General features: G+C 41.6%; 1 protein-coding gene across 10 annotated transcripts in view; it reads left to right on the top strand.

Moving 5' to 3' along the window:
- The window catches only part of RABGAP1L (RAB GTPase activating protein 1 like), a 229,957-nt gene extending 206,917 nt beyond the window's left edge, over positions 1–23,040 (top strand). For 8 of the 10 annotated variants that reach the window (XM_058808736.1, XM_058808733.1, XM_058808734.1 and 5 more), the window contains 7 exons: positions 4,068–4,160; positions 11,378–11,488; positions 13,199–13,303; positions 15,002–15,085; positions 15,576–15,647; positions 16,729–16,926; positions 17,412–23,040. In XM_058808736.1, coding sequence (XP_058664719.1) covers positions 4,068–4,160; positions 11,378–11,488; positions 13,199–13,303; positions 15,002–15,085; positions 15,576–15,647; positions 16,729–16,926; positions 17,412–17,567 — 819 coding nt within the window. In that variant the 3' untranslated portion in view covers positions 17,568–23,040. Of the gene's footprint in view, positions 1–4,067; positions 4,161–4,427; positions 7,915–8,498; positions 8,546–11,377; positions 11,489–13,198; positions 13,304–15,001; positions 15,086–15,575; positions 15,648–16,728; positions 16,927–17,411 lie in introns of those variants that run through there. The other 2 variants (XM_058808742.1, XM_058808737.1) reach the window with 2 other exon arrangements.
- The last annotated feature ends 389 nt before the right edge of the window (positions 23,041–23,429 follow it).

Raw genomic sequence — 23,429 nt, 5'->3', positions numbered from 1 at the left:
CTGTTTTAAATCATAAGGTGAAGGAAATGAAGTTACACCCAAGTGTAACTCCCATCTCCTCAAGAGAGAGGCACTTGTGGTCTGGTTTTGTGAGAGCTTCTTGTGGCTGTGAACTGGCACCAGACTGGAAGTGGTCCTGCTTTGCAGCAGTGGGGAGAGCCTGGCTTGTGCTGGGGGTCACAGCCGGGCAGGTGTGTGGGATGGATAAAAGGGAGGCTGGGCTGGGCTGGGCTGCTCCAGTGTCTGTGGTCACTGTCAGTGCCCGCCCAAAGCAGGCTGGGGAGGCTCCCCTCTTTGCAGGGGTACAGGACCCCCACCTCAGCTGGAATTACCAAGCAAATCCATCACCAGTGAAACAGAAAATTGTCTCGCTTGCTTCAAAGAATGAGAAAGGAAGGCACTGCACAGGTTGTTAATTTGCTCTTTTTTTTTTCTTTTTTTTTTACACTGATAGAGAACTAGAGAGAACAAAGTGTTAAGAGTGAGGAGATAGAGAATGCTGGCTACATTTTTATGTGGTGGGACAACGTATTTTTGGAGTGTTAATGCATACTAGAGAAAGGAAGTGGGGAGCTGGGAAACAGATCCCCTGCTCAGTGCTGGAAATCAGAAATCAAGTAATAGGGTTTCACTATCTGGATCAGCCTCTGGCTGTCTGCAGTATGTTCAGGAAATCACTTCCCATCTCTGCTTCCATTTCCTTGGCTGTCAAATGAGCAGAGCCATAACTGCCTGCTCTGAGTGCTGCAGCTGCATTACAGCAATAAAACACGGGGCAGGAAGCAGTCATAGGTGTGATTTATGAATGCAGCAAGGTCAGCCTGTAAACAGCTGAAGGAATCAGAGTGAGGGAGGGTCTCCTGAAGCTGAGCAGGTGCTGATGTGCACTGTCCATGCCCAGGAGTGCCAGAAACTGAAGCAAATCTCTGCAGCCCTGTCTGAGCAGGGGCAGCTCAAACCAAAGTGGTTTTGTTTCTCTCCCACCATGCAGTGAGTCCTTCAAGCATTTGGTGCCATTGGGTTTTTTCAGGAAGAGGTTTTGCTTGTTCAGTTCTTCTGTGTGGATGTTTTATTAAGATGCTCTGCATGGGTGTTTCCCTGCATATAACTACTTATAACATGATTTTATACTTGAAGGCAATAAAATAAAACAATTCAATGAGATAAGATATTGAGATAAACAATTATGAGGAATGTTTATACACTGTAAGAGTCTCCTAAATTTGATAAGCATCAGTTCAAGCCAATATACCCCATGGTGCTAAAGAAAGAAAAAAGGAATCAATATTGCAGAAGCTTTTACAGAGAATTTATGAGCACTTTGTTCAGAATCAGTTCATGAAGACTGAAGCATAGCTAGCACTGTGCACTTAGTTATGGAAGTGGTTACTGAGAAATCCCTTGTTGAATTCACAAACTGTTTCAGGCAATTAAATTGGGAAATATGGAAATGGGCTTTTAAATTTTTTTCCCATTTATTAGTGTATACTCAGAAGAAGAAAGTGCTGTAATAAATTATCAAACTCCTTTGAGAAATGTGGCTGAATAGACAGTAGCTGTGTAGTCCCTGCCAAAGTTCTTGGGCATACTTGTTCCAGTTTCTATTTTACAAGATAAGTGGATTAGTTGGACTGGTTTGTGGTGGGAGTTCCCCTTAAGATGATTTTTACTGTGTTTAGGTACTTCCCAGTTCAGGTTTGTAGCATAAATAGATACTAACATCAGTCACTATCACCTTTCAAAGAGCTGGAAGCTGTTTCCTATGTCATGCCTGATGCTTGCATGATCTGATGCTTGTTTCAGATATAATTTACTGTCTGTATTCCCAGGAAAGTGTTGCTGTGCTGATTCCTTGCTGGAGAGAGTGCCAGGCCAACCCTCAGCCCAGCCCGTGGCTGTGGATGGCTCTGGTGCTGAATGAGGGAGCTGATCCCTCCAGGGCCCCAGAGCACCCACACGTGGTCCTGCTCACAGCTGGGAACTGAAATACAAGGGAGGAGAGCATAGAGATGAGAAGAGTTGATGGAATGAATTAGCAGGCTTTAAGAAATGGTTGGTAGTTGTGAGAGGAGGAAGGCCCCAATACCCAGTGCCCAGCTAAAGGGAGCAGCACTGCTCACATAAGAATAGGGGGGTAAAGGGTTGGGACTCTGCAACCTTCACCTTCACTTTCCACCTTTATCTCCCTATTTACACACACAAAATCAATTCACAGACACAAAATCTATCTTTCATCTCTTGTTCCGTCCGATGGCAGGATTCTTACTGAAGCACTCACTGAAGTCTTGTCTGTCTCACTGTGTAGTGAAACTTAGTTCTTGTATGCACTTTAAAGGTTTCAATGAAAAGCATCACGAATCAGGAACATCTTTGGTTGAACAAATCATCATCTAAGTTACACCTGTGTTGTGCCTTTCTGCCATGCTGCACCACAAAATCTCCCTCGTATTTATCTTTATGTCCTGGTGGTTGCATAGTGGAGCACAAAACTCCACAGCAGAACCTGAGAACTGTGGAGGGTGTCCTTATCACACCTCAGCTGGAGAGCTTTGATCTGGTTCTCTAAATGAAAGTCCAGTAATTCTGGTGAAAGGATGGGATAGAGCATGCTTTGGATGGGTTTGTTTCATTTAAAACACTATACTGAAATTATTTCTAATTCTTACAATTATTAAATAGCCTCAACAGTTTCAGGCTGCAGCCAAGACAAAGTTGGCTGGGTTTGTGTTAGGAGGATTATTCAGTTGAAAGGTATAAAAGCATCTCTTATTTAGTCACTTTCATTTCATGGTGTTTTGCCCTATTAAGTGTCATCAAAGTGAAATTTTCTTGTATGTTTGCCCAATGTACTTCATGTTTTTATGTTTACTATTTTCTCTTTGTTTGCTTTAAGGGGGCTGATTTCAGGTTCCCTCAGTAATTGTGGGAATTGGTGCTGCTTTATTAATGCTTTGCAGCTCATGGGTTTCATGTTTGCTACTTGCACCTCCCTCTGCAGCAGTGCTGAGCACTTGCTTGGTCCCTTTGGGTGCTGCAGAGCAAAGAGGCATTGGGCTGCCAACCAGCAAAGAGAAAACAGTTCCCAAACTACACAGAAACTCAGATCTCCGCTCACTGGCTGTAGTTTTTGCCCTAAGGCAAGGTGACAGTGGCATGTCCTCACAGCAGGGGCAGCTAAACATGATCAATACAGGCAATAGGAATATCTGCATGACAGATCAAGGAGAGCCTGTGTTTATACTCCTGGTGGTACATGGCAGTAGGGATCTCTCCAGCTGCCAGCAGGTGACCTGAGTAATGCTGCCAGAGGTCTCCAGGGACAGATGGGAGCACTGCATACCCAACCAGAAGGTGAGGGGAAAGCAGAGGCTCCCCATGCTTTGCTGAAAAGAACACAGGCTCCTTCTGATCAGTGTTTGAAGTGGAAGTGTTCCCAGGATCCAGCAGCCTGGGTTTTGACCTTTCTGCATGGCTGTTTACCAAATTTGTTTGTGATTTCTCTGAGCTACCTCTCTCTGCTGGCTTGCACTGCAGCATCTCCATCTGTGCCTGGGAGGGCTCTGATGCCAGACTTCATGAGGGCATTGGTCACAGGCTGTAATTTAGACATTAATACTCTCTCAGCAATAAAACCATTACTTGGATCTCCCCCAGGGAATTGTCTGGTCCTTTTGTATGAGCACTCCTTTGTTCTCATCTCACTTTTAACAGTTGTCTTGCTAAAGCATTGTTTCGGTGAATCATATGTATCAAAATGTGCTTTTCTCTTCTCCCACTTGTCTGTGCTTTTTTTCTTCTTGTTAGTCTTACTAAAATGTCTCCTGTTTCCCTTTAAATGTCTGAATAATTAGCAGCAGTGGGCACAGAAAGATTTCTGATGTGAGCTGTATTGGTAAGTGTTTGACAGGGCTTAATGACTAGGGGAGGGGGGACAGTGGGGAAGAGACTTTATTCAGCAGCAGCTCTCCAGCACTTCCTCAGTTTCCTGTTGGTAGGGAGAGCTTTCAGTCAGCTTTTCCAGCATTCCTCTCATTTTTAAACGCATGTTTCCCAAATCTGCTCCACAGGTGCCAACGAAAAAGCTGAAGAAATATGAGAGAGAGTACCAAACAATGCGAGAGAGCCAGCTGCAGCAGGAGGATCCTATGGACAGATACAAGGTAGGGAGATGCTCTATGGGAATTTGGTGAATCCCACCAGGAGTGAGCTGTCTCCAGCAGTTAAGTAGAGGTGTATGTACCATGCTCACCTCCCTGGGATGTGCCAGGGATGCAGACCTTAGGGAAGTGAAGGCAAACTCATCCCCTTTCTTGAATAAGCATTTTGAAATTTGGACTTAGTCTTTTTTTCCCAAGAATATTTCAATCACAATTTGTAACTCTTAAGACATCTGCAAGTAGCCACATATAATATTTTTCTTCTTTCAGTTTATATGTTTGTAGGTAACTCTCCTGCTGTTGCACTTTTACGGGAGATCTTCATGAGCCGCAGAAACAAAGGGTGATTCAGCTACAGACACAGAAAGGAGAAAATACACATTGTTCTAGTGCAAGCTGTGTGCAGTGGCATCCACAGAGACTTTGGAAGATGAACTCTTCCTTGGCTGATACAATCCTTATTATTCATTCCTGTTTATACCAAGCTTCAGTAATTTTTTTGTTAAGATAAAACCAATTGTGGGACCCAGAGCTCTTCTGGGGTCCTGAGGTACTACTGCAATAGAATTAATAGTGATGGATATTCCTCTTTAAAGGAGCACAGAAATAAGGTTCAGTTGTTAATATGATAGCTTGATAGTTCACTGAAAAAGAACAGTTCTTCAATTTCAGGTCAGCTTTGCTTATCTTTACAATGTATTTGCTTTCATTGTCACAGCTACGTTCTGCTGCCATAGGTTTTGTGTGCTGGAGGCTCTGCCTCTGGGCACAGCCTTAACTGAGAGTTTGGGATGTGGTTATTCCTTCCTCTATTTGGAACAATTCAGTTTGCTCTAGGTGAAGCACTTTAGTGCCTGCTGCCCAGGATAGCTGGGAACTGACATTTCTTACATATCCTTGTACTGTTTGCCTGCTGTTCTTCATTGTGCCTTAATATGTCAGTGCCACTGTGATTGTTGTGGGATCTTCCAGGTCTGGGAGGGGTGGATAATCAAATCACACAGAGTGCAACAGGCTTGACAGTGCCTGTGAACATAAGAGAAGTGCACCACGTTCAGAAAATGGAAATCTGTGGTGAGAGAGTGTGCCTTAATTCATAAATGTGACAAAGAAAACTTACAGGTACGAAGTCAAACTGACTCTTTTGTTTTTTTCAAGCATTTGTCTGTGAGAAAATTATATTTTAAGTGTAGGATTTTTGCTGTCAAAAGGTGGAGATTTTATTGTTTATGAGACTTAGAAGTGCTGTAGCTGCTGAGAACCAATAGCAAGTGTGACCTATTTGGAAAAAAACACAACTGGCTGCTGATTAACTCTTCAGTATTTTCCTAGTGGTTCACTTATAGTACTGTGGAATTAAAATAATGCTTAGGAAACAAAGAAGGGTTCTTTAAAGCTCAGCGGAAGCATATTAACTAGTTAATCCTGGTCAATGCACTGTGAAGAACATTATCCCGAGCTGCAAATGAGGATATAGGAAGTGACTCTTGGGCCACTGTTGATGTGAGTCACTGTCACAGTCAGGATCACAGCCCAGGGTTTTGGCTTGTGCTTCTGAACTTCACTGTGGATTTTTTTATTAAGCTGTGTTGGGTCTGATCCTCTTAAGGATGCTGTGATTAGACAGTCCCTGTAATAGGTTAGTTGCATATTAACTTCAAAGTCTGGACAGGTTTTTCAGTTGATGGAAAAATGCTTGTAAATGTTCTTTGTTCCTTTTCTTGCTTGTTAGATTTTATTGATATGTGAAGTTGAGGTTTTGTAGGAACTGACATTTCAGGAGTGTTTCCAAAGGGCAGCAAGAAAATGTCATTGTGTGGATCCTCCCAGGCAGCGCGTGGAGAGCCAGCCTTGCTTTTTGCCTGTCCTTTAGGAGAGCACTCTGCAGCCTGCATGGTCAGAGATGCTTTTCATTTGGGCACCACCTCTGCCAGGCTTCCAGCAGCCAGGCTTGGCTTGGGAAAGGACAAAAGCCAGCCTTGCCTGCAAGCACAGCTCTGCTGTCAACTCCTGCTCTGTGGGCTGTGCTCCATGACCTTGTCATTTTTATAGTTTCCCATTCCAAAAAAAAGTGAGGATTTTGCTGCCTAGGAAGGGGATGTTTCTTGGATGGGATCACTGGAGTAGAGATCCCTGCAGGATGTCCCTCATATGGGTCAGGAAGCAAAAGAGCTTTAAATCAATTGATAGTTTTTAGCTATAGTTTTTACGGTTGTTGTTACCAGCAGGAATTTGTCAGGCCCATGGGTGTAGTGAGCTGCAGAGATGAAGGATGTCTGAGTGTCACCTCCCTATAACACAGCCCTCAGAGGAAGTCTCTGATGGCCTCTTGAGAGAGAGGGAGATGGGCTGGGATTGCAGTGCCTGGCCCAGGAACCAGCTGTGTTTGCCTGACGGGTTCAGTTCATCTGCTCCCATGAGCTGTGTTAAACACAGCAGTTCCTGCCCAGCATGTGTTTTACATGTTGGGGTTTGATTTACCAGAAGAACAGTATCAAAGAGTGCCATTATTTTGGTGTTTGTTTTGTTCTGTATTTACCAGTATTATTTAGGAAAAGTGCAAGTTTTTCTGGCGATGTTTTTGCTTTATTTTCCATTGTTTATAACAAATTATCATATTTTTGTCAGATTTTTAAAAGGTGCAAAAGTGAAATATGTTCTAAACTGTTGTTCATCACCAAATTTTGTAACTTTTAGTTAAATTAAAAATTTCCCTATAGAAGCTAGGAAGAAAAGTGAGTCATATGTGTAAAAAAATAGTAATAGATTTCAGGTTGATGTTTTTCTAAATATTATGGAGTTTTCTTCTGTGTTTGAGAATGCCTCATGTAACAAGATTTGGGTTGACTTGATGAGAAAATTCCAGAAGTGAGCCTGGGAACTGGTTTAAAATAAAGAGGAAGTAGTTGTACAAAGAAAGGCTGGAGTTTTGCAAGCAGATGCTGCTGTTCTGTTCCACCTTTTCCTCTGTCGACCTCCTTGTGCAATGGAGAAGTTGTGTGAATAAATGTGTAATTTGGACATAATAGCCTTCTCTGTAACAGCCTTCTCTGTGTTTTGAAGGGGAAGCAAAAATTAATACACTGATCATTTTTTTTCAGTCAGGGCAAGTGAATGTTAACCATGAGGAAAATCATGTTGAGTTTTGCTGTGGGACATTGTTGTTTATTTAAAACTTGTGCTGGGGCACTTTGGGGAATGCTTCTCCAGAGTCACCAAACAGAAAACACAGCTGCCTCCAGGAGCCTCTGTGTTGCTTACCTTGAGAGGCTTCCCTGGATCACTTGCTGTAAAAGCTTTTTGGGTTTCTGGATGGAGGCTCACAGGATTTTTCTTTGGAGCTCCTCCAACATCAAGGGCCCTTTCCATTGGGTTTATGAAGACCTCAGTTTGGTCACATCCAGAAAGTGAATTTTAATAATGTTTTTGTTCCATCATTGAGGAGCTGTTCACAGTCAGAGATTTGGGGTTTGGATGTCTTGATTTAACTCAGGCAGCTGCTTGCTCACTCCACCACAAGGTTGGGGGAGAGAATCCCCCAGAATAATAGTGACAAAACATGTGGGTTTGTGGGTTGAGATGAAGGCAGGTCAGTAGATAAAGGAAAACAAGGAACTCAGCCACCCCTTCCCACAGGCAGGTGGTTGTTTAGCCATCTCCAGGAAAGCAGTGCTCCATCACACATACCAGTGACTTGAGAAGCCAAATGCCATCACTCCAAGGTTCCCCCTCTTTCTTTTTCTCCCTGCTTTACACACTCAGCCTGGTGCCATGTGGGCTGGACTGTCCCTTGGGGACAGGTGGGATCAGCTGTGCCTCCTCCCAGCCTGGTGTGTATCCCCAGCCCCTCACTGGTGAGGAGCTACAAGAAGCAGAAAAGGCCTTGGCTCTGTGCAAGCCCTGCTCAGCAATAACCAAACCATCTCTGTCCTATCAACACCTTTTCCAGCACAAAGCCAACATGTACTAACCACCATGAAGGAAACTAACCCTCCCTGAGCCAGCACAGGGTGTTGCTGAACAGAAACAGAATTGCTTAAGGAGGTTGGTGACTCATTACACCCCACTTGTACAGCTCAGAGAGGATGCATCATGGCCACTAATCTCCTCAGGAATTGTTCCTTGATGCAGCCTGGAATGGAGCAGAGGGTGGAGTTCAGCCTTTCAGTCATCCTGAACTGAGGCTTGCCTACTGCTTTCGAGTTTGTCATATTCTTTCCACCCAGTGTGTGATGGAAGCGGGAGCATCTCTCTCTAAAACTCATAACAAAAAACTCAATGAAGAATAAGCAACTTTTTTTTTTGTATTAGAAATGTCTTTATATCCTGTTTTCACTGTGTTTACACCAATGGTTGAAAGCAGTATTTGGTCTGTGACTTTACAGGAGGTAAGTTGATTTATGTTTGTGTGTATCAGCTTTGTTTGTCCTCTTTGGAAATGCAGTATCCTCCTTTTAAAAGCTAACCTGAGTTCACCAACCACCTTCAGTAACCAGGAGGAGGAATTTGGGAAGGAGAGATCTGTTATTTTACTGTAGAAACTGAGCAGTTTCTGAGACTGAGGAGAAGGAAATGGTTGTCATAGTAAATGTAGTGTTGTGGAGAGGAGGCAGGAAGCTATCTGTTTACACCAGGGACAACTAGCAGGTCTGACTAGTTGGCTGATGCCATTACAAATGCTGCCTCTGATGTGAGTCCTGCTGTGACAGACCAGCTCCATCTGCTGAACTTTGTCATTGTGAGCATATTTCATAAAACTCTAAACATTTCACAGCCTATGGAGATAGTTTGCTGCATGTGAAGAGCGCTGTTTGCTCTTTCTGTCTTTACTGTGTCCTGTTAGTTTTTATTTAGACTTAGGCAGACTAAAGAGTTTCCTCCTGAGAAGGGAGGCAGTTTTACACTGCTGGACCTGGGGGGAGGAGCTGAGAAAGACAAACCAGCTAATCAGGCATTCTGCCCTGGGTGGAGGAGGAGTAAAGGTGGTCCTGTGAGAGCCTTTCAGCTGGAGTTTGGTGAATGAGCTAAAAACATCCTGTAGCTATTGACTGAATGCCCAAGGTAAGAGATCTTTAACTCATTTCCAACCTGGCATGTGAATCCTGGTTTAAGAGGAGGATAGTGCATTTCCAAGCACAGAGCTTGCTTACCCACTTGTCTGCGAATGCAAAGCAGGAACTCTCAGCTCACACTGCGTGCCTTGCTTGGCAGACACTGAAGCTTTTGGCAAAGACAGTGCAAAAATGGCAAAGCCAACTTGGTTATTTTGTCAAAGTCATAAGAATTTGCTGCTTTCTTCTTCTAAGCAACATCCCTGTGGAAAGGTATTGGTGCTGCAGAGCCTGGTCTGACTCAGGTCTCAAGTTTTAGGTGAACTCAGGTTCTGACAACCAGCAGAGCCGTGTCTGTAAAAATCAGCATTTCTAAGATGGTCTGAACAAAACACATCTTTATGTGTTAGAGATGTTATTAGTATTATCATTATTGACTGCAATTTGGTTTTACACTTTAAAGCTTATATTACGTTTACAGAAAAATTTTACTTTAATTTTTAAAATTCCTTGTATCAAACAGACTAAAGTGCATTTAAAATAAGAAAGATCCCTAAAGTTGTGTGTGTTTTAGAACTGGTTATTTTAGCTGTGTTAAGACAAAGGCATTTTATTTAGCTTCTGTACAAAACAAGTTATTCAAAGTACAATCTTTTGGAAGGGAAACCATCTTACTTCCCTGTACAGGGCAGTGCCTATTCTAGTTACACAATAGGGTCACATTAACAAGAGAAAATTTATAGAGGTTCCACTTCCTGCCACAGAGGAAGTTCCCACACAGAAGAGACCTTTATTTGCATTCTCTTAGAGCTCCTGGTTTTGTTTAAGGCGAACATGCAAAATCTGCTTGCAACAGAAAAAAAAATTGCAATTTCTTAGCTGGTGAATAGGAAGAAGTGAAAACAGGTGAATAACTTATGCAAGAAATAATTTTGTAGGAATGCATTCACTGAACAACTCTTGAAAAATGTTACAAGAGCTAATATATATGTTATTATATATAATGGACTTTAATTGATATATTTGGACTTTGACTGTTCTGTTTTGGAGAACATAGTTATCTTTATCTATAGTTATAAAGTCCTTTTTGAAATCTCAGCATATAGGTTTTTGTGTTTCCACCTATGAGTTTCCATATGAACGTGGTGCTTTTCCTTGAATTTCCATAATGCAGAGATTCCCTTTGCAGCCTGTTTGGTATAAAAGATAGACAGTGATGGACAGCCAGCACAGTTTTTTTTCTCTTAAAAATCCATTTGGAGGAAGGCACCTCTTGTCTGTCCCACCTGGCTGTGTTCTTCTGAAAATGAGGAGTTGTATTTGATGTTTAACCCCCAGAAGTCCACTGACCCACAGGCATCTTTTGAATATGGTTCTTTTTCTCAGCTCTAGAGCGGCAGACACAGATTTCTAAAAGATGTGAATGACTGTTCATTCTCCTGTTAATGCTCCAGATAGTCATTTCTACCTATGTGGAGTGGGTAGGGAGGGCAGTGAAGCAAGAGCCTGCAGCCTCCAGGTTTTGCATTTTGTGTTCTTGTTACTGCCCCCAGCAGGTGCTGGGCTGAGGGCTGAGCTCCCCCTCCACCTGGCACTATGAGGTACACTCTGGTGTCACTGGCAGGAGGTGCAGAGCAGTGCACAAATGGTGATACAGGATGTTGGAGCTGTAGGGAGTTCCCTGCTGAATGCTGTTCTTTGCTGGCCCCACAGGAGAGGGGAAGTTGGCACTGCCTCACCTACAAAGTGGACTATTTTTATGGATCCCTGCAGGCAGGATTTTGTAAAGTGGAGCAGGGCAGCTTTCTACTTTGCTTGGAAGCATTATTATGAGTAACTGTTAATTGGTCCCTGTTCGCTGCTGCTGGGTGGGATTTATCTGCCTGATGTCTTTAGATGATGAGCAAGTGCTTTTGTGGAGAGATTAGTGTTTATTTTTGACAGGGAAACACTACAATCAGTGTGTCCCTTACACATCACAAACCAGTGGGATGGAAGTGGAATAGCTGCATTTGCACTGCTGGCTTAATTCACTGTTGTTTCCCAGAGCAGCAGTCCTGTCTTTAATGTGCACTCCTGCCTTCTCAGTGTTTGGCACACACCATGCACTTGCTCATTGCTCTTCCTGAGGGTTAATTTCCTTTCCTGGTTGTTCCTCTCTTTGCACAGAGGGAAAACCGCAGGCTCCAAGAAGCAAGCATGAGGCTGGAGCAGGAGAACGATGACCTTGCCCATGAGCTTGTGACCAGCAAAATTGCCTTAAGGAATGACCTGGACCAGGTAAGGGGAACTGAGCTGGCTCCCAGCTCAGGAGGAGCCCTGCTTTGTGCTCAAGTGGAAGCATGAACACATTCAAAGTGTAATTATTTTTGCCTTTATTTTCCTGACAGCCTCACTCCTAGCTGTGCTCAGCTGTATTTCCATGTGCCACTTTAGGCACTCAGTGGGGTCTGGCCCAGACTGATTGCATCTCCTCCGTTGGGGATAGTTTAGAAAATGTAGGCCATAACCTTTAGGCAGATAGCAAAGAACAAACATTTCCTTGAAAAAGGTGTCATGTAGTTCTTGGGAGAGTAGTTTCAAACATTGCAAAATGTCTGTGTGGATCTGTTTTTCACAGCACTTCTAGTACAGCCAACAAAATTCAGAGATAATGAAGTGGCACAGCACCAAAAATTCAACGGCCTCCTGGGTGTTCACTGATAACTGCTGGTGTTCCCTGTGGAGACTGGAATGTGGAGGGCAGCAGCTTTCAGAGCCCTTTGCCCCAGACACAATGGTTTTCAGAGAACCACACATTCAACCCTCTCTTTCTACACTGCAGGTGCTAGGAGAAACTGAAATGAGCACAAAAAAGGAGGAAAAATTTGAAGTTCCTTCAAAGCATATCTTAAACAGGTCTTTCATCATAAATATCCTTGTAATCCCTAAATACTTTTGTTCTAAGATGTTAATTTCATCAATTTTCCATTCTTGCACCATTTGTTTTCCTTTCCTCTCCCATACACCTTATACACACTTAGCAATGAAGAAATCCTTAATCCATCTCTTCAGTCATAGAGATGGTGGAGCTGGTTCTGCTGCCCTCAAACACCACTAATATCCTCATTAATCATTATTACTGTAGCAGAAGGGCTTATACCACCACAGCAGTAGAAAACCAAACTTCAGCTCAGAGACAAGTTCTATATGGTTACTTGTTTCCAATGCCCTTTTCCCTCCTGTAATTTCAGCAAAGTCAGTGTTAATTGGCCACATCAATTTCCTGTCTGGACTTCATTACTGAACAGGAAGGGTGGTGACTGCTTTGTGTGTTTCCAGCTGGGGAGGCCTACAGAATAAATCCAAACATTGAAAAATGTTTGGATATATTGGAATTTCTCTCCTGATGATCAGTGAGGACAGTGCTCACAAAAACAAAGGATTCCCAGTGTGTGCCACCACAAGCTTGGTCCTTCCAGAGAAAATTATATTCTCACTTATCAGGTTTCTTCACATCATACTTATTTGCACCAATAAACCATTTTCCTGGTGGTCCTGATAGTCTCTTACACTTGCCTTTGCCTGATCACTTTGTAGGGTACAATGCACCTAAGTATTTTACAGTTATGTTTTCTCTGCTCACAGATTAAAAAACGGGATGAGTAATTTGAAGTTACAAAGGAGGTAAATCGTGCTGCCCTCACTTAGATTAATATTGCTCCTAACAAAAATTCTGTACATCACTGTTTGTGCTAGGATACATTATCTGTTTATGTGCCACCTGGGCATAGGTAAACAATTGGCCTAAGGGTCCTTTTGCACAGGTGTTGAATCACAGTGAAATAATTCAGTAAATGAGGATTTCATATCAAAAAGTTACATGTGCCATTAGAAGGCAGGAAAAGGCAATGCTAAAACCTGAACCTGGTGTATTTCTGAGCTGTACATCCCAGTGCGTTTGTACTGGCACAGAGAACATCTGACTTACACAAGTGTCTCTGACTCCAGGCTGAAGACAAAGCAGATGTTTTGAACAAGGAACTTCTCGTGACCAAACAGAAGCTAGTGGAGACTGAGGAAGAGAAAAGGAAGCAGGAAGAGGAAACTGCTCAGGTAAGGCATTCTCCAGCTTTTACCATTTAGTTAGAAAAATTATATGCAGAAAAGTGTGGATATGTTGCAATCATGAAAATGATTTTGTCTTCAAAATGCAGTTTCAAGTAAAAGTTTGTAGTGCCAGGGTAATATTTTTTCCAAAGTACATTTTTCAGTAGTTTTCTTTTTTTTAATTGAGCTTTGAATGTTTAGTTTTTCATAGCTTATCCTCTTCCAAGCATTGTAATGATTGTTGTCACTGGTGGTGAGCAGTCTCAGCTAAGGAGATGTGATCACAGAATCACAGAAATACAAGACTGGAAGAGACCTATAAGATCATCAAGTCCAACCCATGTTCTAACAATTCAACTAGATCATGGCAGCAAGTGCCACATCCAGTCTTTTTTTGAACTCTTCGAGGGATGATGACTCCACCACCTCACTGGGTAGATGATTCCAGTATCTGATCACTCTTTCTGTAAAATACTTCCTTCTTAATTCTAACTTGCATCTCCCTTGACGCAGCTTGAGACTGTGTCCTCTTGTTCTATCTGTTGTTGCCCGGAGAAAAAGACCGACCCCCAGCTCACCACAGCCACCCTTCAGGAAGTTGTAGAGAGCGATGAGGTCGCCCCTGAGTCTCCTTTTCTCCAGGCTGAACAACCCCAGCTCCCTCAGTCGTTCTTCATATGGCTTGTGTTCCAAGCCCCTCACCAGCCTCGTTGCTCTCCTTTGGACACTCTCAAGCATCTCAACGTCCCTCCTAAAGTGAGGGGCCCAGAACTGGATACAATACTCCAAGTGAGGCCTCACCAGATCAGACCTCTTAAACATCAAAATGAAGGAGCCGGAGGAGTTGTTGCCTTGTAAGAGCCCATTCTGGATTCAGCTGCTGGATCACTTAAATAATATAATATAATCAGGCACTTCCTGCCTGAAGCCAACAGCAGAAGAACAGGGGTGGGAGAATTTTGCTGACTAAACCTGGTTTCTACTCAGCTGCAAAATTCTCAGTCTTTGCTCTGTAATCCTATATATCTAACATGCAGATTTCGAAAGTGATACCTTGATTTTTATTTTTGCTCTTTGGCAACAGTGACTGCAACAATTAATGTTAATTCATTGTGTCTCTCTAAAATGGAGCTCTCTGTTTGCCATAAGTAAGGCAGTGAGCTTTTTTTCCTACTCCAAGGCCTCTCCAAGTGGAGTAGTTCTGAAGGAGGATGAGTTAGCTGTGTTTTCACTCAGTGTCACAGACCCAAACAGATTTTTTTTCTTCCTGCTATGGAAATGACAGTGTTGAGAGATTCTTCTTGTTCCATCTGCAAACAAACAAACAATCTGGCCAAACCTGCTGTGACAGTGTGCAGAAAAACAACAATTAAATCAGTAAACCCCACTTAATAGTAATGCTTTTCTTTGTGTTCTGTGGGCCATGATATACCACCATTTAACACAGAGAATGGGAATTAAGTTACAGGAGAGTTCTCTAACCAGAGATAAAGGTTATAACCACAGTATAGACTTCTTGGTTATCGCTGATATAATCAGTATTTGTAAACTGAGTAAATCAGACACTTGTCTGAGAACTGGAATTTCATAAGCAGCAGCTGTAGAGTTGTTGTAAACACAGCCAGACACAAAGAAAACAATCTGATGACACGTTTTGGGAAGTTCTGTCAGTGTACTGTGTAACTTCTCTCCTTCAATCTCTAGCTGAAGGAAGTCTTCAGGAAGCAGCTGGAGAAGGCAGAATCTGAGATCAAGAAAACCACAGCCATTATTGCAGAGTATAAACAGGTACTATTCCAGAGACCCTCTCTCATATTTCTTCTTTCAACCTGTTACAAGAGCTGAATTTTCAGCATTGCAGATCTCATCCTTCAAACAACCTCCACCTTTCAGGCTTTCAGAGAGCAATGTTGTAATTTGTCATAAATCTTTTTGTGGCTTTCCTAATAGTCTCCTAATTAGGCAGTCAGGAATAACCTGTCTTTCAGCTAATTTTAGTACTGTAGGGTGAATGCTTCTGTACTTTGTGACATAATGCAGTACAAACATCATAAACCAACTCATCCATAAAATGTCCCTGTCTCTGTATGCTGGTTCTGTATTGAATACTGCTGGATTTTTATCATTAGCAGCAGCAGTGGAGTTGTTACAGGGGGAATGCATATACTGAGGCAGAATTTAAGAAATGTTGGTTCTAGCAAAAACCCTTGTTAAAAACCACACAGATTCCACTTCAGCATAATAAACTTGAGCTAAGAGACTGCTTTCTCTGCTCCAGATTTGTTCCCAGCTGAGCACCAGGCTGGAGAAGCAACAAGCAGCCAGTAAGGATGAACTGGAAGTTGTGAAGGTGAGAACAATGTCTCTGCACAGGGGGTGTTTCTGACGCGGGTGTTGCTGAATGCCAGGGGTACAGAACTGAAATGGGAGCTGAACTTAAAACACATAGGCCCACATGCATTTTTCAGCAGATGTAAACAAGGAAAGGGTTTATTTCCTTTCATGGTTCTTTTTCTTGCATCAGAGACTGTGGAACTCTCAAACTGGAAATGTATTTAGTACTTGGCTTTTCTTTTTGCTGTTGAAATATATGGTTCTGGTAAAAACGTAGAGAAAACAATATTTACTTGGATGTTTTTATTAAATGGGAAAAAAAAGAAGACAAAACATGTTGTTTATCAAGTGTGCACAGCAGAGGGATTGGAATTGGCCAGATTGGACAAAGTTTATACATTTGGGTCTCTGTAATTAAAGTAGAATTGGTTTAAGTAAATAAACTAAATGGCACAGCTAGGGTCATCCCCAGAATATACACAGGGGCTCCTCTCCCCTCTCTAAACTCTTACCAGGAACACCTACATAAGAGTTAAAAGTTTCCTGATAGGTGGTAATAATAATAATATTAGTAATAATAATAATTCTGACTAGGCAGAGTTGTTTACCCTATGCTGTAGCTTCTATATATTTCTTTAGTACTCAATCTGAACTAGATTTGTTACTTTTTGGTGACTTTATAATGTTATTGATAATAAAATAATTCTAGGATTGATGTTCCTGTATTCTGCTGAAATAGCTCAATAGCCTGATTTAGTCTATGCAAGCCTGGCTAGCTGTTTCATCTACTCAGACATAATTTACTCTTCTGAGTTGTGCTGACATAAATATTACAAAGCTTTGGTAGCAAGAAGACTCTAATATAGAAGCAAAGTCTGTGTGCTTAGAGCATACTACGTAAATTTTAGGAATTTTTATACTGGTTAACGTACCCTGGAAATTGTTCATGAACTACTCAAATTCTTTTCATGCCAATTATAAAAACTGCAGTACTAGATGATTTGAGATTGAGGCAGTCTGACAAGTAAAATAGCTCTTCCAGGAAGTAGAGCAACTCCTGTAACATGGATTAAGAATGAGCTTTCTGGGTATTTCAGGGCAAAGTGATGGCCTGCAAACACTGCAGTGAGATTTTCAGCAAGGAGGGGGCACTGAAGGTGCCTGCTGTAAGCACGGACAACAAAGGCATCGAGACAGACGATGAGAAGGATGCACTGAAGAAGCAGCTGAGAGAGATGGAGCTGGAGCTTGCACAGACCAAACTGCAGCTCGTGGAAGCCAAGTGCAAAATTCAGGTACGTGGAATCCAAGTACAGCAGGGTGGACACCTTAACCTCATGCTCAGCCCAAGATTATTTTGAATCATACAAAAAATTGGTCCAAGTACAGCAGGGTGGTCACCTTAACCTCATGCTCAGCCCAAGATTATTTTGAATCATACAAAAAATTGGTCCAAGTACAGCAGGGTGGTCACCTTAACCTTATGCTCAGTCCAAAATTGTTCTGAATTACACAAAAAATTGTTCCAAAAGGGAGCACATACCTGCATGCCTGTATATCTGAACTTCCAAAAAAAAAAAAAAAGCTGTCTTAAAAAGAAGAGGATGATTTTGTGTGTGTCTAAATATCTTGTGCTGTTTCAGCAGTTTGAATGTCTTCTCTCCCCAGTGCCTGGGAGATTGCAAGGGAAGTAAGTGCCGGACTGCAGGGACTGAGTGTGAAGATGCTTCTTTGTTAATTAATGAGGTTTTGATCCATTCTGACTATTCTGCTTTCTTAGGAGCTGGAGCACCAGAGAGGAGCCCTTATGAATGAAATCCAAGCTGCCAAAAACTCTTGGTTTAGCAAAACGCTGAACTCTATCAAAACGGCCACAGGCACACAGGCACCGCCGCCGCCGCAGCCGCCGGTGCCTCCCAGAGAGGGCAGCACATAGTCCAGCCACGGCCGGCCCCAGAGCACAAAGAACAACACAAACCTGGGAGGATTCTTCCACTGGTCTCTCCTCCTGGGCAAAGGACAACGAGGCAGGAGTGCAGGCTTGAAGTGAAATTCTTCAGTGTTCTTCATTCATTTTCTGATGTGACCCTTTTTCAAAGGGGGGAAAAAAAGCCCTGGTTTATGTTGAGTTCCTACTTCCCATACTGCCTTGCTGAAAGCCACGTTCTGATACCTTCATACTTTTACACTTTATTTTATATGACTAGATGTTAAATAAATATTTCAAAACTAGGTCTTTAATACACATCTAATTTGAAATTATTATTGTCTTGCATAGAAGCTTTTTCTTCTGGAGGAAGAGAGAGAATGGAAAATGTACAGTACTGCAGAATAATCTCTCCCTAGAAAGCACAGTGTAAGACATTGAGGATAACTTAGGCCCTGGGACCATCTCAGAAGTTTATCCCAGCAACTGCATCCTGCAGAGAAGCACTTTTTGTAAAGCTTAGGCCATAGCAAAGGTAGGCTTGTGCTCTCCTGGCACAATTGCTATGAGCTTCCCTTACAACTCCTTCCTTTGGATTGGTTTTTCTTCAAAAATACAAGTAGTGCAGTTTTTGTAACACCGTTGTTTAAAAGCTATTTACAGCCCAACTGGAATTTAACTAAAGTTCCCTAGTTCCCTTTTTTAAATTCATGTTTATATTAAGAATTCCAAGGAACAATTCCTTCCACTGGGATACAGGGAGAACCATTTTGACACTTATTTGATGTTTTTGCTGAGAAGCAGAGCAGAGAACTTGCATGGTTTTGACCTTTTGTAAATCCTGTGCAATAAAGGGTAGGTTTTGTGAATAAAAGTAACGAAAACTCTGCCCTGGGTCTATATTCAGATTCCAAATTTGACACAGAAATGAGGTATCAAATAAAACACCCAAGAGGCTTGTGCTGCACTGATGAATAAAATACCATAGAAATGAGATCTGTTTGCTAGAAGTGTTTGGCTAGGAAACACTTTGTTGGTATTATTATTTTTATAAAAACAAGCATTTTCAAGTGGAATACAAGCCCTAGACTTTCCTGTGGGGGTAGACTTCTCTGGTGATTCCCAGACCTGTCTGGTTGTTTTATATCTCTTAAGGTAAGAAAGTTCAAAAGCATTTGTTTTGACTAAACATAAAGTGTTCATAGAAATACTTATTTCATGGAAAATTAAACTATTGCTTGAACTGATGGAATATTTTTTTAATCATACGTGTCATGTCTCAAGATGGTCTTGCAGGTAAATGTCATTGCTGGACTAAATGTTGTGTATTAATTGTTTCATTTACAATATTTTTCCAGGGACACTAGTTCTGTTTTGATCCTTTTTTTTTTTTTTAATTCTAAGGAATGCCATACATTGTCAGTTTTGTACAATAAAATTTAATAATACCCATCTTGTGCTTTGTTGTCAAGCATAATTGTGAATTATTTTCGACAGGGTAGTACTAATTTAATGTTACCAGTGCCAAAGGAAAAATTCCAAAAGGCAGTCAGCTGATAGAAGTCAAGATCAAAATATAATCACCATCCTGACACAATTCTCTCTTCTAAGAATAAGGGGTTAAAAACTTTAATATTTTAAAATGTACCTTCAAGACAGTGATTATCTGTAATTATTATTACAGTGAGGAACAAAAGGGGAAAAAATAGAAGGTGTTTCTTTTGCAAATGTTATCAAAGGTCTTTTTCCCTTGTCACTGTCTTGCTCATAATATTTGCATAAATGTTTCCATTCTCTCAACTGACTAAACCAATGTTAGTCATTCACTTACCAGCTCTGTTTCACATTCAGAATGTGAATCTGAATTCATAATAAATCTGAAGTGACATTTAAGGAGACCTGGTGAACATCTGATTGTTGCATTTGAGAGTACTGTGCCTATGAGGGGAACTGGTTATTTGACAAGTGTCTGAATTTCTCATTTCATTTATCTTAAATGATACTTACAAGTGGATTTAAAACCATGATTGGAAAAGTTCAGTAAGAATGAGTAAAGAAATGTGTTAGGCTGTGATTCCCTGAGCAGATGAGTTAAGAGCTCACTCCTGCTCACCCATTGTACAGTCCTGTCCCTTGTCCTTGTAGTACATACTGGAGATAATCAAAAACAACAACAAAAGAAGATGTGGGTGGATTTATCCCCCTACAGTTTATCTTTTGTCAAGTGAATGAGTTAAATCACCTCAAAGGGTCCAATGAGCAGATCATGGGAGTGGGACTCTCCAAATTCATCAAAAAGGAACTGGTAAATAAGGTCACCACTTTTCACAGAATGAGCTTTGGCACAACATCCATTTTCTCAGTGTAGCTGCTTTCTGACTTTGGAAGTTGAGCTTTTGCTACCTGCTAGCCATGATGAGTTCAAGCCCTTGTACAGGTGGAAGCTGGCTTACCTCACCCAAAGGAAGTTTCAGAAAGCAATGACCCTAAAGGCACTAAACAATTTCCACCTTCCAGCTGTAGATCCAAGGTAGCATTTGTAGCATTGGCATTTGGAAGATTAACATTTAGGTGGAAACTGCATCTTCTCAGCATATACTGAAAGAGTAAGAAAATAGCTCTATGGCATTATGTTGATAAATATTCAGAAGGAAGGAAAGGAGCAGGACTCCATGGTTAAACCAGGCAAGCTAAAATTCTATCTGCTGACGGGAGATGCTATTGGGAAATTTAGTTTCCTGCAAGAAAAGAGATCTCTTAGTGACAGAACCACCTACACACATATCCTTGGTGGATTTGTCACGGATAGCTAGCTTATTGCTCAGCTTTTCAGCAGAAAACATCATCAAGGTCTCACTGAAACTGTTGTTTCCATGTGGCACTGGAACAGCTAACATAGCTCCTAAGTCTGCAGTGATCAACCTTTTTTCCCTGAGTCTGTAGTAAACTATGTGTTCAGATCAAACTTTTATTGAAATTAATTAGAATTTTATAAATAGATATGTGGAACTAAAACCTATTTTTAAATTTTATTAAGAATGCACCATTCTGAAATAAAGTCTTTACTTTGATTAGGAACAAACCTCCAAAGAATATTTTTACTACAACTTTTATCTTGTTGGACTATAATCTCTTCCTGTGATGCCCAATATGGGGGGGGGGGAAAGTCCTTCTTTTCACTTTAAAATGTTGGTTTTCCTTTGACTGTAACACTTTACAGGCTAAATGAAGCAAGGCTGATTTAGTTATGTGGTACTTTTGTGAACTAGTCTTGTATTATCTTTGTGAACCAAACTTAATATTCTAAAGTAATAGGACTTATTCCACTTAGTTTACATTTCTAAATGTACCTGGAGAGGAATAAAAAGAAAAAAATAAAATACCATGTGTAGAGAAGCCAAGAAACTGTGAAATCCCTGAGGTGCATCTGCATTAGGGTTTGGCAGAAACAGTCTCAGGAAAGGTGGTCAGCCATGAAATCAGTACTGCCAGTGGACAAACCCACCCTTGTCCCACCCATTAATGAGGATTTAATTGGCTACAGCTGAGTTACATTACTACAACTAAGTTGAAGTGTTTACACAGGTATGCAGTATTTTTTTCGTTGTTAGATGTTTTAAATGACTTCTCTTAGTTGGCCCTTGAAATTTCTTTGAAGATAAATGATCATCTCTGCTACTGTGTTAAGAACAACTTGAAATAAAGCCAGCCATTTACAAGGAGAGATGGAGATAAAAAATCAAGAATTGCAAGAGTTCAGCCCCTTCACAAAGCACGAAGTGCCCCATTGACTTCAGGGTCCTGATGCCACTCATTGACTGAAAGTTGTAGTTTAGGAGCAAATAAAAATCTCCATTTACTGGCACTAAAGTATCAACATTTGGCAGTCACATGCCATGCTTTCTCCACAGGATCAAGGTGGGGCTGTTCCCGTCCTTCTACTAAGTAGCTGCAGTGAAATCCATGAAACTACTTGTATGCATGGGAGAACTATAATCAGGTGATTTTCATTTACTCAGAGGATTTTCATTTACTGTTAGACTCAGGGATAATTGGCAACTTCTGCCCCATCTCCTAAGCGTAAACACCTTGGCTTTGATACCAGAAGCACTCTTACCTTACAGTGCTGGTGTTCTTCCAGCTGCTGGAGAGAAAACCATAGTAAGTGTCATGTCTGATTGATTGTGAAGAGAGGGCAGAGGTGTTCCCTCAGCTCTGAGGGACTGCTGTGGCTGACAAGCACCCCCTGTCCCAGCTGGACCCTGCTGAAGGGGCTGCACCAGATGTGCAAACACAGAGGTTAAAACTAATTTATTTTTCACTCTATTGTGCTAATATCCTACTGGGAACTGTCCCATTAGCTCCTTCCAGGTAATAACACTAAGGGGAGACATGAAACACTCAAGTTTGGATCTCTCAGGTGTTAGGGGAGGTGGAGGTCACAGCAGCCTTTAGAACTGAGCTAATCCACAGGTGGCTTTTGGGAAATGCAAGGAATTTGCAACTGGATAAATAATGCTCAGCATTGATCAAGACCTGATCCGTCCCAGGTCAGCAGTCTACACAGTTTATTTCAGGATTGTGACTTAACACATACAGGCCAATTCTCCAGGAATACAGGGCTCTCCATTTCTCCTGGGTCCCAATGGCTTTGCTACTGAATGTATTTCATGCTATTTTTACCTGAAAAACAAAAAATGGGTACAGAATTAGGATATTACTTTTTATTATTTTCTTATTCTGGTGTGACTTGCTTTTATTTAACCTGTAAAGGAATATATATGTATCTTTGGAGAACTATATCTTGCATATAGAATAATATATAAGAAACAGAATGACAAGGGGATAAATACATCAAAAGGATTTGGTGTCATAAATTTCATTTGATACCACCAGAATCCTGGGCTGTACTAATTTCCTTACAGTTTCTCTTATTTTTGTATTTTATATAATACACGGATGGTACTACCAATGCAAACCACAGCAGATGTTCCCAGATTTTTCTTCAGATCTCAATTCCTGCCTTTCAGTAACCCCTGGGTTTGCAATTCTGCTATAGCACCCTTGAAAGCTGTGCCAGGAGCTCTCTTGAGCTTTAGGAACTCTTGCTTTCCTATGGAAGAAGATGCTCTGGCTTCTTTGAACTGGGAAAAGATGACAGATGAATGTAGAAAATTTCTAATCAAGCATAATCATCTCCCTCTGTGTCTGCCATTAAGGTGGATTCGCTCCAGCAGACTGAAAACAGAGCAGCTCCAAAGCTCTGACTCCATGACAATGAAGTTTTCCAACTGAGAACCATTCAGTACTACCACTACTTGGGTAACACATCCATGTATTACATAAAGTGCAAAATGGAAATATAAGTGTAATGCTTGTTATTAAAAGTGCAATTCAATGTACCTGGTCACAACAAATGTTTACTTTTTTAATTGTTACAGAATTGTTAGATCAGTACCTTGTTATCATTGTGTGAACGACGCCTTGTAAAATAAATGGAAATGGAAAACGACTTGGGGATAAGGTGCTTATTTTCCTAAGCCATTTACTTAAGCAGCAGCTTAAATGTGTTTGCAGGAAGAAGCAGCTGCTGTGTCAGGTTTTCTGACGCAGTTCTCAGCAGCAGCTCTGCTGCAACAGGGCACAGTGACTTGGCAGCTTGGCAGTCCAAAGGGGGTGCATGCTGATTCCAGCCTGTTCTTAGGATAATGTCCCTGTTCACAGGGAGCTGTGCCTGAGAGCTGAGGGCTCACTCTGCTCCTCACCCAGCAGAGAGGTGTCCAGCACAAAGAATGCTTCTCCTAAAGGTTGGTGACACACAGCAGTGAGATAATAATTGTTGTTAAGGATTTCGTGCTTCCCTGGAGTACA

Source organism: Ammospiza caudacuta, chromosome 7 (genome assembly GCF_027887145.1).
Source record: "Ammospiza caudacuta isolate bAmmCau1 chromosome 7, bAmmCau1.pri, whole genome shotgun sequence".
Taxonomy (NCBI): Eukaryota; Metazoa; Chordata; class Aves; order Passeriformes; family Passerellidae; genus Ammospiza; species Ammospiza caudacuta.
Note: the sequence above shows the minus strand (reverse complement) of the source record. Positions and strands in the feature narration are given on the sequence as shown.